The sequence below is a fragment of the Cherax quadricarinatus genome, chromosome 96, assembly GCF_038502225.1.
Source record: "Cherax quadricarinatus isolate ZL_2023a chromosome 96, ASM3850222v1, whole genome shotgun sequence".
NCBI lineage: Eukaryota > Metazoa > Arthropoda > Malacostraca > Decapoda > Parastacidae > Cherax > Cherax quadricarinatus.
The window spans coordinates 11,151,048-11,166,646 of record NC_091387.1 but is presented as its reverse complement, the minus strand read 5'-3'; the positions used below and the strand labels follow the sequence as shown (position 1 = coordinate 11,166,646).

Below are 15,599 nucleotides of genomic sequence, written 5' to 3'. Positions count from 1 at the left end.
TCTAGGGAGTGTGTGAGACCTAAGTCTCCCATGGGAGGAGGTACAAGTACCCCCTCATCTTGTGAGCTACAAGCTCGGGCTCAGGCACCAACCCTGCCCTAGAAGGGCTGGGCATGGTGTCGATCGTACTTCTCATCTCCAGGACCAACTGTCCCCAGGTCTAGCCACATTCCCTGCCCTCACGGGGCTCGAAGGGAGAAGCTAGGCCTCTCTGGTCTGCCATCCCCACCCCAAGGGGGCTAATGAGAATGACAGTCTTGTGAGCTGAAAGCTCTGGCTCAGGCACCTACCATGCCCTAGAAGGGCTGGGCATGGTGTCGATGCTCCCGCTGAACTTCTGTGTGCTGTGCGAATGCTACCTGGGGTGTTAAATATTCGCCGGTATTCTCCCAGCCCTGGCTCCCTGTCTAGAGAGTGTCTGAGACCTAAGTCTCCCATGGAAGGAGGCACAAGTACTCCCCTCATCTTGTGAGCTACAAACTCGGGCTCTGGCACCAACCCTGCCCTAGAAGGGTGGGGTTGGTGCCATCGACACGATGACGATTATCTTATGTGACATTTTATTGTGGCAATGCCCCGCTCTCCAGGAGCCCCATCAAGCCATTACAAACAATACATGGGCACAGAGGGTATTGTTTGTAATGGCTTGATAAAGCTCCTGGAGAGCGAAATGTTGCCACAATAAAATATCACATTAGTTGCACTTGTGTCCTTTTACTTTACATATTGTCAGTAATTCTACCAACTTTATTACGATCATCTTCTTCTTTCTTGGCCCTCCGGTTGGAGGGTGTCGTCATCTTCTATCTTGCACTGACTTCCCTGAAGAGAAGCGCAGTCGGGCAGAGGCAGCAGCTACAGGGTCGATTGGATGCTGGGGAAACTTATCTTCATGGTGAATGGTCATGGATAGTCGTGCTAGACGAGGGTACCGTCTTCAAGGTCCCCATTCTGAAGCATCCTGAATTTCCTCTTTGAGATGTACTCGACTTCCACAAGGTGTTGGGTGTTGGCAGTGAGTAGTCTGGTCATGTCTGCAGTAGTGTATGTAACAATTTGGTCGTAGGTATACTTGACTGTTCCGTCCTGGAGGTGCTGATGGATTTCTGAAGACAGCATTGTGTTCTTATACTGCTTGGTTGTGTAGAAGTATACACCCTTCAGGTATAGGACTTGTTGTGGTGCAGCAGTGGCAGTGGCAGTGGCACTGCGAGGTGCATCTGCAGTTTCTTGTGTTTTTGCTTTCTTGGCTGGTGGCTGAACTGGTGAAGGCGAGATTTCCGACTGGTCAGTTGCTCTAGCAGTGGATGCAAGCGGTAGTGGACTCTCATTGGTGGGGTTTGCCGACGTCTCAACGGTCTCTGATTGGTCCATCTCTGTCTAGTGGAGGTTGTGACAGCAGTGGAGCAGCGGTGATGCTGGTAATATTTGCAGTAGATTTTAGGATCTCAGTGGAAGGTGGTGATGCAGGGAATGTGAGGCCAGGCATATTATTTAGTTTGAAAAGTTCATTGATGGTGGTGTTGAAGGAACCAGGCTCAGCTGCATTCTGTACATGAGCATACATAATGCAATAAAGAATCTTGGTGGAGTCGGCAGTAGGTGCTGGCAGGGAAGTGGTGGGAGCAGCTTGCGTGGCATGTAGTATCTTGGTAGTGTCTGCTTGAAGCTTGGTGATAGCAGAATATGTGGTTGCTTGTGGGTTGGGTTTCTTTTGTTGTTGCTGTTGTTGTTGTTTCTTGAGTATGTCTCTTCTGGTAGGGCACCTGGCAGCAAGAGTATGGTGGTCATTCTTGCAGTTCAAGCATTTAGGTGGTGAAGCAGTAGTGCAATTCTTGAAGTCATGACCCTCACGGCCACAGGTGGAGCAGAACTTCTTGTCCTTGGTAGGACAATCATTTGTGGTGTGTAAGTATGAGTAACAATTATAGCACTGTGAGATATGTTGGAATTTCTCTGCTTCGATGAAGGCTGGGTTGATGTGGAAGTAGTGAATAGCCAGGCCCTCAGCGAGAGCTCTGGCTGCCATGTTGACGTCACTGAAGGTGACCTTCAGCATGGATGAAGCATTGGGTATTTTAGTAATGAAGTCCACCTTGGCCCAAGGGTTCTTTGCTTCGATAGATGACTTGATTTCTTCAGTGGCCTGTACAGTGATAAGGTTGTCGAGTCGCTTGAGGAACACAGTTCTCCTGGCCCTCAGTGCTGGGGAAGTCAAGACAAGAAATCCCGTGTCGGTTCTTTGAACTATTCATCTACAATCCTGTCAGACACTGCAACTTCTTGGGATCTTAATACTTGGGAATTCTTCGCTTGCCTAACCCTTGGGCATGACCTACTTCCACATTGGGCAAATGTGACACCACCTACGACTGCTGCCCCTCTCCTACCTACGGTTTATAAGCTGCTTCTCCGCTCCTATGCCGTATTCTATTCAAGATTGATGGACTGAACACATCGTCTCAAGGCTGAGGGACTGATTACCTCATTCTCCTCCTGTTCTTCAAGTTTATCCTTTGTATGGACTGATGAAGCCACTTGTGTGTCGAAACGTTTCCTCAATAAAGATACCGAAGAGTTGCACATGTCTAATTTAACAACGTGTCGGTTCTTTGAACCATTCATCTATAGATCTGTTTGTGACTTGAAAAAGTCCACTGTATGGGCGAAACGTTGTCAATAAAGGATCACATTACACTACATATGTGTTTATATTTCCACCCCCCTACATGACAAAGTGACCTTACCTAACCTTGATTTAAGTTACCTAGCCTAACCTGATTTAAGTAACCTAACCTTGATTTAATAATCTAATCTAGCCTACCCTTGATTTAGGTAACCTAACCTTGATTTAAGCAACCTAACCTAACCTTGCTTTAAGCAACATAGTCTAGCCTTGATTTAAGTAACCAACCTTAACCTTGATTTAAGTAACTTTGGTTTAAGTAACCTAAACTACCTTGATTTAAGTAACCTTGGTTTAAGTAACCTAACCTACCTTGATTTAAGTAACCTAACCAAACCTTGATATAAGAAAACTTGCCTTGATTTAAGTAGCCTAATCTAACCTCGATTAAATAACGTAACCTTGATTTAAATAACGTGACCTAGATTTAAGCAACCTAACCTTGATTTAAGTACCTAACCTAACCTTGATTTAAGTAACCTGACCTCCCCTTGATTTAGGTAACCTAATCTAACCTTGATTTAAGTAACCTAACCTTGAAAACCAACCTGTCCAAGGTTAGTCTTGTCAGGAAACAGGACAAGTGTTTTCTGACGCGGGTCTTAGTCATACGATGACCCACAGCTGGATCTTTTGGTCATCTGACTGAGACCTTCCACTGGCTTATCGGTCTACCACTTTAAAAATTATTGTTATGACAACGTTGTTATGACAACGTTTCCAAGATAGTTATATTTATTCTTATGTAAATACCCATATACTAAAGTGAATGTCAAACTACCACGTATTTCAAAAAAATTAACCAAATCTTGAAATTATTTTAGAAAATTGGGCATAAAACTCAAATTTAATGACTTTTGAAAAAAATAGGGCGTAAAACTGTAATTTACTGAATTTTGCTAGAAACTTAAAAATGGAGGCAAGAAGAGGTTATGGGTCGTAATAAAGTTGGTAGAATTTCCGACAATATGTAAAGTAAAAGGACACAAGTGCAACTAATGTGGCATTTTATTGTGGCGACGTTTCGCTCTCCAGGAGCTTTATCAAGCTTGATAAAGCTCCTGGAGAGTGAAACGTTGCCACAATAATATGTCACATTAGTTGCACTTGTGTCCTTTTACTTTACAGGTTATGGGTTGTGATGAATGGTTTGAAAAACCGACAAGTTGAAGATTGAGACACTTATGCAGCATATGGGAATCTTTATTCAGGAAACGTTTCACCACACAGTGGCTTCATCAGTCCAATACAAAGAGGAAGGCGTAAGGAGAGGAGGAGAATGAGGTAATCAGTCCCTCAACCTGGAGTCGATTGATGGACTGAACACATCGACTCCAGGTTGAGGGACTGATTACCTCATTCTCCTCCTCTCCTTACGCCTTCCTCTTTGTATTGGACTGATGAAGCCACTGTGTGGCGAAACGTTTCCTGAATAAAGATTCCCATATGCTGCATAAGTGTCTCAATCTAAAGGTTATGGGTTGCCAGGTAAGATAACCTACCCTGGTGCCCCACCAGCACATAAATTCGAGCACAGCAGTGAAGGTAGGGACTCGACGAGTATAAATTACGTAAAGGGATAGAATATAGTGAAAAGTAATAATTTCGTCAGTTTTACTTAACATATGTTTTTATAATGTTCAGAAGAGTCACACAGATGTTTTATGCACATAAAGGTATATTATGAGAAATAAACTTAGTATATTATACACTGTGACATATTTCTCATCATAAGAGATATTTTACATTTCTCAGTAAATAACTGGTACAAAAAAATGACAAACTTTTTCTCTGTTTCAAATCGAAGCCAATTATTGTGTGTGTGTGTGTGTGTGTGTGTGTGTGTGTGTGTGTGTGTGTGTGTGCTCACCTAGTTGAGGTTGCAGGGGTCGAGTCCAAGCTCCTGGCCCCGCCTCTTCACTGGTCGCTACTAGGTCACTCTCCCTGAACCATGAGCTTTATCGTACCTCTGCTTAAAGCTATGTATGGATCCTGACTCCACTACATCGCTTCCCAAACTATTCCACTTCCTGACTACTCTGTGGCTGAAGAAATACTTCCTAACATCCCTTTGATTCATCTGTGTCTTCAGCTTCCAACTGTGTCCCCTTGTTACTGTGTCCAATCTCTGGAACATCCTGTCTTTGTCCACCTTGTCAATTCCTCGCAGTATTTTGTAAGTCGTTATCATGTCCCCCCTATCTCTCCTGTCCTCCAGTGTCGTCAGGTTGATTTCCCTTAACCTCTCCTCGTAGGACATACCTCTTAGCTCTGGGACTAGTCTTGTTGCAAACCTTTGCACTTTCTCTAGTTTCTTTACATGCTTGGCTAGGTGTGGGTTCCAAACTGGTGCCGCATACTCCAATATGGGCCTAACGTACACGGTGTACAGGGTCCTGAACGATTCCTTATTAAGATGTCGGAATGCTGTTCTGAGGTTTGCCAGGCGCCCATATGCTGCAGCAGTTATTTGGTTGATGTGCGCTTCAGGAGATGTGCCTGGTGTTATACTCACCCCAAGATCTTTTTCCTTGAGTGATGTTTGTAGTCTCTGACCCCCTAGACTGTACTCCATCTGCGGTCTTCTTTGCCCTTCCTCAATCCTCTTGACTTTGCACTTGGTGGGATTGAACTCCAGGAGCCAGTTGCTGGACCAGGTCTGCAGCCTGACCAGATCCCTTTGTATTTCTGCCTGGTCTTCGATCGAATGAACTCTTCTCATCAACTTCACGTCATCTGCAAACAGGGACACCTCGGAGTTTATTCCTTCCGTCATGTCGTTCACAAATTCCAGAAACAGCACTGGTCCTAGGACTGACCCCTGTGGGACCCCGCTGGTCACAGGTGCCCACTCTGACACCTCGCCTCGAACCATTACTCGCTGCTGTCTTCCTGACAAGTATTCCCTGATCCATTGCAGTGCCTTCCCTGTTATTCCTGCTTGGTCCTCCAGTTTTTGCACTAATCTCTTGTGTGGTACTGTGTCAAACGCCTTCTTGCAGTCTAAGAAAATGCAGTCCACCCACCTCTCTCTCTCTTGTCTTACTGCTGTCACCATGTCATAGAACTCCAGTAGGTTTGTGACACAGGATTTCCCGTCTCTGAAACCATGTTGTCTGCTGGTGATGAGATCATTCCTTTCTAGATGTTCCACCATTCTTCTCCTGACAATCTTTTCCATGATTTTGCATACTATACATGTCAGTGACACTGGTCTGTAGTTTAGTGCTTCATGTCTGTCTCCTTTTTTAAAGATTGGTACCACATTTGCTGTCTTCCATGCCTCAGGCAATCTCCCTGTTTCGATAGATGTATTGAATATTGTTGTTATGGGTACACATAGCGCCTCTGCTCCCTCTCTCAGGACCCATGGAGAGATGTTATCTGGCCCCATTGCCTTTGAGGTATCTAGTTCACTCGGAAGCCTCTTCACTTCTTCCTCGGTTGTGTGTACTGTGTCCAGCACATGGTGGTGTACCCCACCTCTCCGTCTTTCTGGAGCCCCTTCTGTCTCCTCTGTGAACACTTCTTTGAATCTCTTGTTGAGTTCCTCACATACTTCACTGTCATTTCTTGTTGTCTCTCATCCTTCCTTCCTTAGCCTGATTACCTGGTCCTTGACGGTTGTTTTCTTCCGTGTGTGTGTGTGTGTGTGTGTGTGTGTGTGTGTGTGTGTGTGTGTGTGTGTGTGTATTCACCGTTTGTAGTGACCTATTTGTGGTTGCAGGGGTCGAATCACAGCTCCTAGCCCTACATCTTCGCTGATAGTTGTTAGGTTCATTCTCCCTGCGACAAGAGTTTGTGTGTGAATGTGCTGCGCCCCCTGTACTTTTTCCATCCCCTAGAATACTTAGTTTCTTGCCTCTCTACACCTTTGGGTGAACCAAAGGCTCGTTCTGGTCATCCCATTATTTCTGTTGCCCTTTGGAACGAACCTCTCCTCTGCCTGGATACCTGGAGAAAGTTCCGGGGGTCAACGCCCCCGCGGCCCGGTCTGTGACCAGGCCTCCTTAGGTCAGTGTCCCAGGATGCGACCCACACCAGTCGACTAACACCCAGGTACCCATTTTACTGATGGGGAACATAGACAACAGGTGGAAAGAAACACGTCCAATGTTTCTACTCTGGCTGGGAATCGAACCCAGGCCCTCACCGTGTGAAGCGAGAGCGTTAACCACCAGGCCTCCTGGCATTTTGTAGTTACATAGACCATCATTTCGTTTACTGATTTTCCCACCAGTTCTCATTCCCACTTAACCTCTTGCAGGAAATTTCTCATGTCTGTTTAGTCCCGTGTGTGTACTCACCTAATTGTACTCACCTAATTGTGGTTGCATGGGTGGAGACTCGGCTCCTGGCCCCGCCTCTTCACCGAGTGCTACTAGGTCCTCTCTCTCCCTGCTCCATGAGCTTTATCATACCTCGTCTTAAAGCTATGTATGGTTCCTGCCTCCACTATCTCACTTGCTAGGCTATTCCACTTCCTGACTACGCTGTGACTGAAGAAATACTTCCTAACGTGTGTGTGTGTGTGAGAGAGAGAGAGAGAGAGAGAGAGAGAGAGAGAGAGAGAGAGAGAGAGAGAGAGAGAGAGTAACCCTCACAACTGTGGAGTGTTAATGTTTTTAAAGCACGTGTGTAATATAAATAGTTTAACCGACACACGAAATCGTAATGACACGATTGCAAACAAACCATACCACGGGTGGGGTTAGAACCCGCGATTAGAGAGTCATAAAACTCCAGACCGACACGATAGCCACTGGGCCCACTGTGGTTAGCTGGTCCAGTGGCTAACGCGACGGTCTGGAGTTTTGAGACTGATCGCGGGTTCTAACCCCGCCCGTGGTATGGTTTGTTTGCAATCGTATTATTACGATTTCGTAAGTCATATTGACGGCTTTGAGGGGACTTGAGCTAGAGTTCGTCACGGCTACGCTAGCGGGAGATTCGTCTGTAAAAACTTGCATTTGTGGTCACAGTGGTGGTCTATGCCACCACTTAATCTTATTGTAGCCAGCTGGTCCAGTGGCTAACGCGACTGTCTGGACTTTTATGACTCTGATCGCGGGTTCTAACCCCACCCATAGTATGGTTTGATAGTTTAGAAAGTATCGACCGTTTTTTCACTGATACTGTAAAATGGCCGATACCGATACTTTTGCACATCCCTTATATATATATATATATATATATATATATATATATATATATATGTCGTACCGAATAAGCAGAACTTGCGATCTTGGCTTAAATAACAACGTTCATCTTGCCATATAGGACAAGGGAAAATTTGTGTATGCAATAATTTCGCCAAAATCATTCTGAACCTAACGAAAAAAATATATTTCACTGTGTTTGTTTAGTATTAAATTACTGTAAACAAATCTAAAATATATTTAGTTGGGTTAGGTTAAAATAAATTGTTCTTGTTATAATAAGGTTAGGTAAGTTTTCTAAGATTCTTTTGGTGCAAAATTAAAAAATTTTGCATTAACATTAATGAAAAAAATATATCTTTAAACGTATAAGAGAAAATTTTAGAAAAGACTTAATTTTAAATGAGTTCTTGCCAATTGACCAGTTTTACATATTCGGCACGACATATATATATATAAATGGTATGGTGTTACCGACAAGATGTGGAAAAAGACATGTACAGTTCTGGACATTTATTATGGGAAATATTTCAATAAAAATAACGAAATGTTGCTTAAATGTTTGTGATAGAGAAGTGCTGAGTTAAAATATACTACTCACGACACTGATGTTCATCAGAGGCGTCGCCACAGTCGTCAACAAAGTTACACACAGCGTCAGACGGAACACAGAGACCATTGGTGCATTTGTAGTGGGACTCTGGACACACCCAGATTTCTGTAAGGTGAGTGAAATTCACATTAGATGACCCATTAATTTATATGTCAACAATAGTGATGTTGTGACTTCGTCTACCACTGTTCCACCTCGTCTGTCATCAGAATAGTGATGTATCGGATATCAACATCTGCAGAACATCCGTACAATTAATTACATCTGCATCAACATCCGCGGAACATCCGCACAATTTCTCAAATCCGCATCTGCATCCGCAAAATAAGACATCCTCATATACATCCGCATCCGTGGATATCTAAATTTTCACATCCGATACATCTCTAATCAGAATATAAACATCTCAGCGAATATGTTGCATTTATGTTAAGATTGATGGTCTGAGTAAGTTGATGATTAAGACGCATATGCAAGTTTTTCCTACACAGTAGTATTCTTCAGTCAAATACAGAAGCAGCAAGTGTAGTAGTGAAATGAAGATGTAATCAGTCCGTCAGCCATAGAGAAACTGTATTTAAGGTGATCAGTCCCTCAGCCTGGAGAAGAGTTTAGTTCCTTGGATTGGTTCGGTATGAAGCTGAAACATGACAATGGAATCTTAAATACTGTCGATGAGGTAGAAGATCTCGAAGACAGGACTGAACACATCGACTCTATGCTGAGGGACTGATTACCTCAAAATTTTCCTCTTTTTTCACCATTCTCTGCATTGCACAAGTGTCTAATTTACAAATAGTGATCTTGTGTGGTAGAAAGACTATTTGTGCACATTATTATTATTATTATTATGGGGGAGTACTGTGGAAAATATCATTTGTAATTTCTAGAATCTATTAAACTCATTTCACAGTTGAAGGAATGGGGGCATAAGGTGAGAGAGACGACGTTAAAGCGAGATGCCATTTCTGTATATACTTAATTCTAAGAATTAGCCTCGTAACTCCTAGGCTAATTATGCACTACAATTACTACTAGTATTACTAGTATTGTGACCCCTGAATGGGTCACAATATATGTAATGTATATTACCTGTTCATATAATTTTATATTGCTTATATTTGCGATATTAGCTAAATCGTAAATATATTGCTTTATATTATTATTTGACTTAGTTATATTATTAGGTAGGATGTAATATTTATATATTCAGTGCTCATAGTTCGAGAGTATTAAGTAGCTGACAGCATTGTCTAACTACTGTAGTTTTCACTTCGCTTGTTTTGGTGCCGGATTCTGTGTTGCTGGGCAGCAGCGGTCCACGGAGAGTCACGTGATCAGGGTGGGGTGTTCACATCTCACCTGGAGTGAGTCTGCCTGGCCTGCGCTGATTATTGTCTGACGTGCCTTCCAACAAGACGGCCTCTCCAACTCTCCCCTGATGGCCCTTGTTGGAAGATCGTCTCTGTCGTTTTCTTGTTGTTGGTTCTGTGGAACTCTGTTCACAGAACATAGCCTAGACTTAGTGATTTTCGACGTTGTACTGAGGTTGTGTGTCACATAGACACTCTGAGAAACTCAGGTCCTGAGCTGTAGCTTCTGACCTAATTTGTACTGGTTTCTGTGTATTATCACAGTCGGGGATTTTCTTATGCTGAACTTAGATTCAGTAGTATGGGAGTTTTGTGACTTGTGGAGGATCTGCTGATGGTCCCTACTTAGTGTCGTTATATTATCTCCTTGTTCCTGATTCTGTGTCGCAGTTGCTTGTTATACTGCTGTTCAGCTTATCAGTCGTTTTATTGGTCAAGCAAGCTGTTCTGATTGCCAGGTTGGTCAAAAAGTTAGTTTATGTGAGGATTTTTAGTCAGTCATTGGTTAAGTCTAGTCGAGTCTTGAGACATAGCGAACTACTTAGAGCACTTACACACATACACACAAACTTACTTGTATATATTTGTATTATGTTATTAAATGCTAACAATGTACCAGACGGTACTTAAAAGCCATAAAGATGTGATATGTGCCTTCAGCACAATACTACTGTACACCAGAGAAGTGTACCAACTTGTATCCTATATTATATTCAATTGATTACTATAATTTACTTTGATCTTATACGCCTAGACGACTTTATTGTTATTAATAAACTTACTAAATTTTAATTTCTTTACTTAGTAGCCTACCAGTTGTAATACTGAAGTACTATTGAATCTTACTAAACTCTAATGGATAATTGGACCAGGATACTGACTACTTGTTACGAAAACCCAGTAACAGGCTGGATGCTAGAAGGGCAGTGCTTTCTAGTATTCACTGGAGATCTCTATGCTTATTAGATATCGCGTTTTTTGTAACAGAGATAGTTGTTAGGTTACAGTAGTAATTACATATCCTCGACAGGTGTTTTCAGGTGTTTCTCCGCCTTCTACCTCCGAGTAAGCATTCAAGACTAAATATTCATCTGTACTCTGTGTACTCCTGTGGGTAGTGGTCACCTACAACCAGAGATTACCACCCCAGCTGCCTATCACACACTGCCTACTGTGTACTCGTGAGGGTAGTGGTCACCCACAACCAGAGATTACCACCCCAGCTGCCTATCACACACTGCCTACTGTGTACTCGTGTGGGTAGTGGCCACCCACAACCAGATTACCACCCCAGCTGCCTATCACACACTGCCTACTGTGTACTCGTGTGGGTAGTGGTCACCCACAACCAGAGATTACCACCCCAGCTGCCTATCACACACTGCCTACTGTGTACTCGTGTGGGTAGTGGTCCCCCACAACCAGAGATTACCACCCCAGCTGCCTATCACGGAGGTGCAGCAGTATAAGCTACTTCTCACATATGCTCACTTTTTTCAAGATTGATGGGCTGATCACATCGACTCGAGGCTGATTGACTGATTACCTCAAACTCCTTTTCTTCACTATTCTCCTTCGTATCAAATGATAAAGCCACTTTGTGGCGAAACGTTTCCTCATTAAAGATACCTAAATGTTGCACTTACGTCTAATTTATCAAACGATAGTGCAGCTGGCACCAAAACACAAACACCAGAAGAAAGCTACAAACATATTGCAGAGTAACGCTGATAATCATTCGCGGTTCTCTTGTCGGTTCTCTGAACCATTCATCTATATACACCCCTCAAGGAAGGCTCCTTGACGCTGGTGAGGGGCTCTTGATCTAGGGAATTGGATCTGTGCTCCAGTTCCCTGAATTAAGCCTGAATGCCTTCCATCCCCCCATAGGCGCTGTATAATCCTACGGGTTTAGTGCTTCCCCCTTGATTATAATAATAATCATCTATATACAACATCGGTAGTGAGAAGGCGTTAGCTTTTGTATTCTCCCGAGGAATGGTGAATCTGATCTACGTTTTTTCCTGCGATCTAAGGTGGAACAAGAGGGGGAACTCAATTATGGTAAATATCTGGAGTTCATATCACGTAGGTTTGTTTATTGAAAGATAAAAGTCACAAACTGTAGCAGGAACAAACTATTCCACGGGTGGGGTTTGAACCCGTGATCAGAGAGTCTTAAAACTCCAGACCGTCGCGTTAGCCGCTGAGCCCAGTGGCTAACTCGACAGTCTGGAGTTTTGCGAGACTCGATTGCGGGTTCAAACTCCACCCGTGGAATTGTTTGTTTGCAATCGTGTCATTACGATTTGGTGAGTCACGTAGCGGGAAAAATTCTGCAATACGCGCACTTAGGAGGAAAAAAAATGTGACAGCGTTCAGGTCCTTCCTGGACAATTGAATGGTCTGGAGTTTTGAGACTCTCTGATCGCGGGTTCTATCCCCTCCCGTGGGGAATTAGAACTAGACTTAGAATTAGAATTAGACACATGTGCAGCATCTGGGTATCTTTACTGTAGACGTTTCGCTATCCAGTGGTTTTATCAATACAAATTCAAGGATATAATTTTAAAAGAAGTAATTATTCCCTCAGCCTAGAATCTGTATTGATAAAGCCACTGGAGGGCGAAACATCTACAGTAAAGATACCCGGATGCTGCACATGTGTCTAATTCTTCATCTTGTCGGTATTGTATGCTGTGGCATGCAAAGAGTACGTAACCTTTATTCGGCGCATGTACACACCCTCATTTACAGGCTATCTCCCCCAACCAGCGAACCAGGTTGCTAAGAGTTGATGATGGGGCCCCGTCGTTCAACTAGTGACCAGGTTCTAGCCAATAAGAAGATGGTTTTGGCAATCGCAGAGGTTATGTGGGTACCACTCTCCTGTCTGCCCTTGTCATTCCCATTCTAGAGCTGGTTGAAGCACGGTCTGCTATCTTGTGGCTTCTATTTCTGCTTTGCTTACCGTGGAGTGCACTATACTTATCACTGTACATAGTGTACATATTGCTGTTCTAAACTGGTGAAGGATAATATAAGTCTAAACTTTTTCTACTGTGTTTATTTGCTCCCATTACACCCGGGGTAACAGGCCATTTGGAATCCTGGGTTGTAATATATGCCATACATGTACAATTGAACGTATTACTACGACGCCTCAGACTCTCGCTCGGTTTCAGTGATAACAGTCAAGGATTTTTGGGGTGATCTGATGAAGAATTTTGAAAATCTGATACTATTATGCGAGAATATTTGGATTCAGTTTCTGGAAAATCTGACTGGATATCATGTCTTCTTCCAGATTTTTAATGTGAAGTGATTAATCTATTGAGAGCAAGAGTATGGTAATTATTTTATCATCCTGATACTAGATTAAGTTCTTAGTCAAGTTAATGTCAGTTTAAGTCAGCTTAAAAAGTGGCTGCTGACGTGAAGCTTTCCACGATTCTCCTACTGAGAAAAGCTTCATACAAGCTAGAATGCAGCGAAGATTCTGAATGTAGCTGAATAGTTTATTTCTTAGCTGTTTTGAAGTACAGTTTCCTCTTACATAGGTCGGATTAGGAAATCTTCACGCTAAAACTCTATATTTTCACCTTTCAACCCCTCAACCCCTCAAGGAAGGTTCCTTGATGTTGGTGAGGGGCTCTTGATTTAGGGAATTGGATCTGTGCTCCAGTTCCCCGAATTAAGCCTGAATGCCTTCCACATCCCCCCCCAGGCGCTGTATAATCCTCCGGGTTTAGCGCTTCCCCCTTGATTATAATAATAATAATAATCAACCCCTCAAGGAAGGCTCCTTGACGCTGGTGAGGGGCTCTTGATCTAGGGAATTGGATCTGTGCTCCAGTTCCCTGAATTAAGCCTGAATGCCTTCCATCCCCCCATAGGCGCTGTATAATCCTACGGGTTTAGTGCTTCCCCCTTGATTATAATAATAATAATCACCTTTCAAACTTTGACCATATTGGCAAGTTAAAAATGAACTTAGTGCATCAGCAATACTGAAGTTCAAGAATTTTGCAATGAATAGGGAATGACTATGGCCAGATTTATACACGAGACCCTAAGCTATGAGAAGCTAAATGCTTCCTCTACAAGGTTTGGTTCCATAACCCTTATTGAGTTCTCAGTGTGTGGTTTCCCTGGTTTTCATTGGTGGTATCCTGCACCTGTTTTCAAGAAGGCACTGGACAGGCACCTAAAGTCAGTACCTAACCAGCCGGGTTGTGGTTCGTACGTCAGTTTGCGTGTGGCCAAAAGAGAGAGCCTGGTTGACCAGACCCTGATCTACCTGATCTCAGACCGGGCCACGGGGGCGTTCACCCCAGAAACCCTCTCCAGGTAAACTCCAGGTAAGCCTCTTCTGTTCAAAAGTAATAATGATAATAACATTAAGGTTTATCAACCAACCACAAAGTTCCTCGTCCTCTCCTCCTGCGCAGTCGCTGACGGTGTCACACCTCCTGAGGGCGTCGATGCACTCGTTCCGACACTGGTACTCGTTCTGAAGGCAACCTGTTGGGAGATGACGAGGTCAGTTAAACTGGAGTTGAGGATGATATCTGTGACTCGTGTTGTTTAATATCTTTATTATGCACCCCATACCCATCCTGTGGGCAGTAGTCAAAAGATTACAAAGGTACATAATGGGTCCTGGGACTGGACCCCAAGTTATGATAGCTGAGCTAGTTACAAAGGTAATGAACTCCAGGTAGATCTGGTCACAATCATGGCAAGTTACAGAGGTAATGAATCAGCCTCACTCCTATACATGGTTACAGTCATGAACAAATTACAAAGTAATGAACCACTGATACGTCCACACCTGATCACGACTCGTGTTGGATATTGAATATTTTCGAATAATATTGTTAACTGTTATGAAGCTGAGGAGGATGATACCTGAGGCCGACGCTGACGAGACAGTCTCTTTGGATGATATTGTTAACAAATGTTATGGAGCTGAGAAGGATGATACCTGAGGCCGACGCTGACGAGACAGTCTCTTGGAGTGGGGCCGTCGGCGAGGTGGTCAGATAAAGTGCGATGGGGAGTGACAACGCCGGAGATCAATTCTGTGTGCCCGGTGATAGGACAGTTCATTAGTAGATAGTGAACTGACAATGGAACTTTTCAATTTTCGCAGAGTGACGCTGAACGCTTCACCATGATACCCAAGAGACGTGCGTGTCCGATACGAAGGTGGGAGAGTCAAGACTCTCCCAGACATGACAGCGATGATAAATTAACAAGAAGCCTAAACAAGGTTTGTTATGGATCAACTCAGACCGCCGACGTTGCCAATGGTTGCGAAGTTGTGCAGAGATTACTGCAGAGTAGTCTGAGAATGGAATACCCCAATATGAGAAGGTCATTAACAGCTGACCGTGCAGCAGAGTCTGCCTGCTCACTACCCCGAGCAGCAGACTCTGCTCCTCGGGGCAAAGAGCAGAAAACGATGTCTCATTTTGTTAGATATGCAGCGCAACCACAGTTGTATACAAAGAACTAGGGGATGAGGAGAATCAAATTCTTTGATAGCTTGCAAAGTACTAAAGTAGTCTGAGACTACACATATTGAGGTAGGCCTCGACGCAATGCGGATAATTGCTATGTAAACTGCACACAGTTTAGCTGTGAAAATGCTAGCTGAGTCTAATAAATGACAACTGTCCAGGAACACTGCTGCAAACCCGACACCGTCAGAGACTTAGAACCATCAGTGTAGACTGCAGCGCCATGAGAATGGGACCGAAAGT

The 15,599-nt window shown here is 43.6% G+C and overlaps 1 protein-coding gene across 1 annotated transcript in view; it reads right to left on the bottom strand.

Moving 5' to 3' along the window:
• The window catches only part of LOC128701788 (G-protein coupled receptor GRL101-like), a 692,032-nt gene that overhangs the window by 612,773 nt on the left and 63,660 nt on the right, over nucleotides 1–15,599 (bottom strand). The window contains exons 2-3 of the mRNA XM_070105094.1: nucleotides 14,251–14,355; nucleotides 8,447–8,563 (exon numbers count right to left, since the gene is read on the bottom strand). Of these exons, the coding sequence (XP_069961195.1) occupies nucleotides 8,447–8,563; nucleotides 14,251–14,355 (222 nt within the window). The remainder of the gene's footprint in view (nucleotides 1–8,446; nucleotides 8,564–14,250; nucleotides 14,356–15,599) is intronic.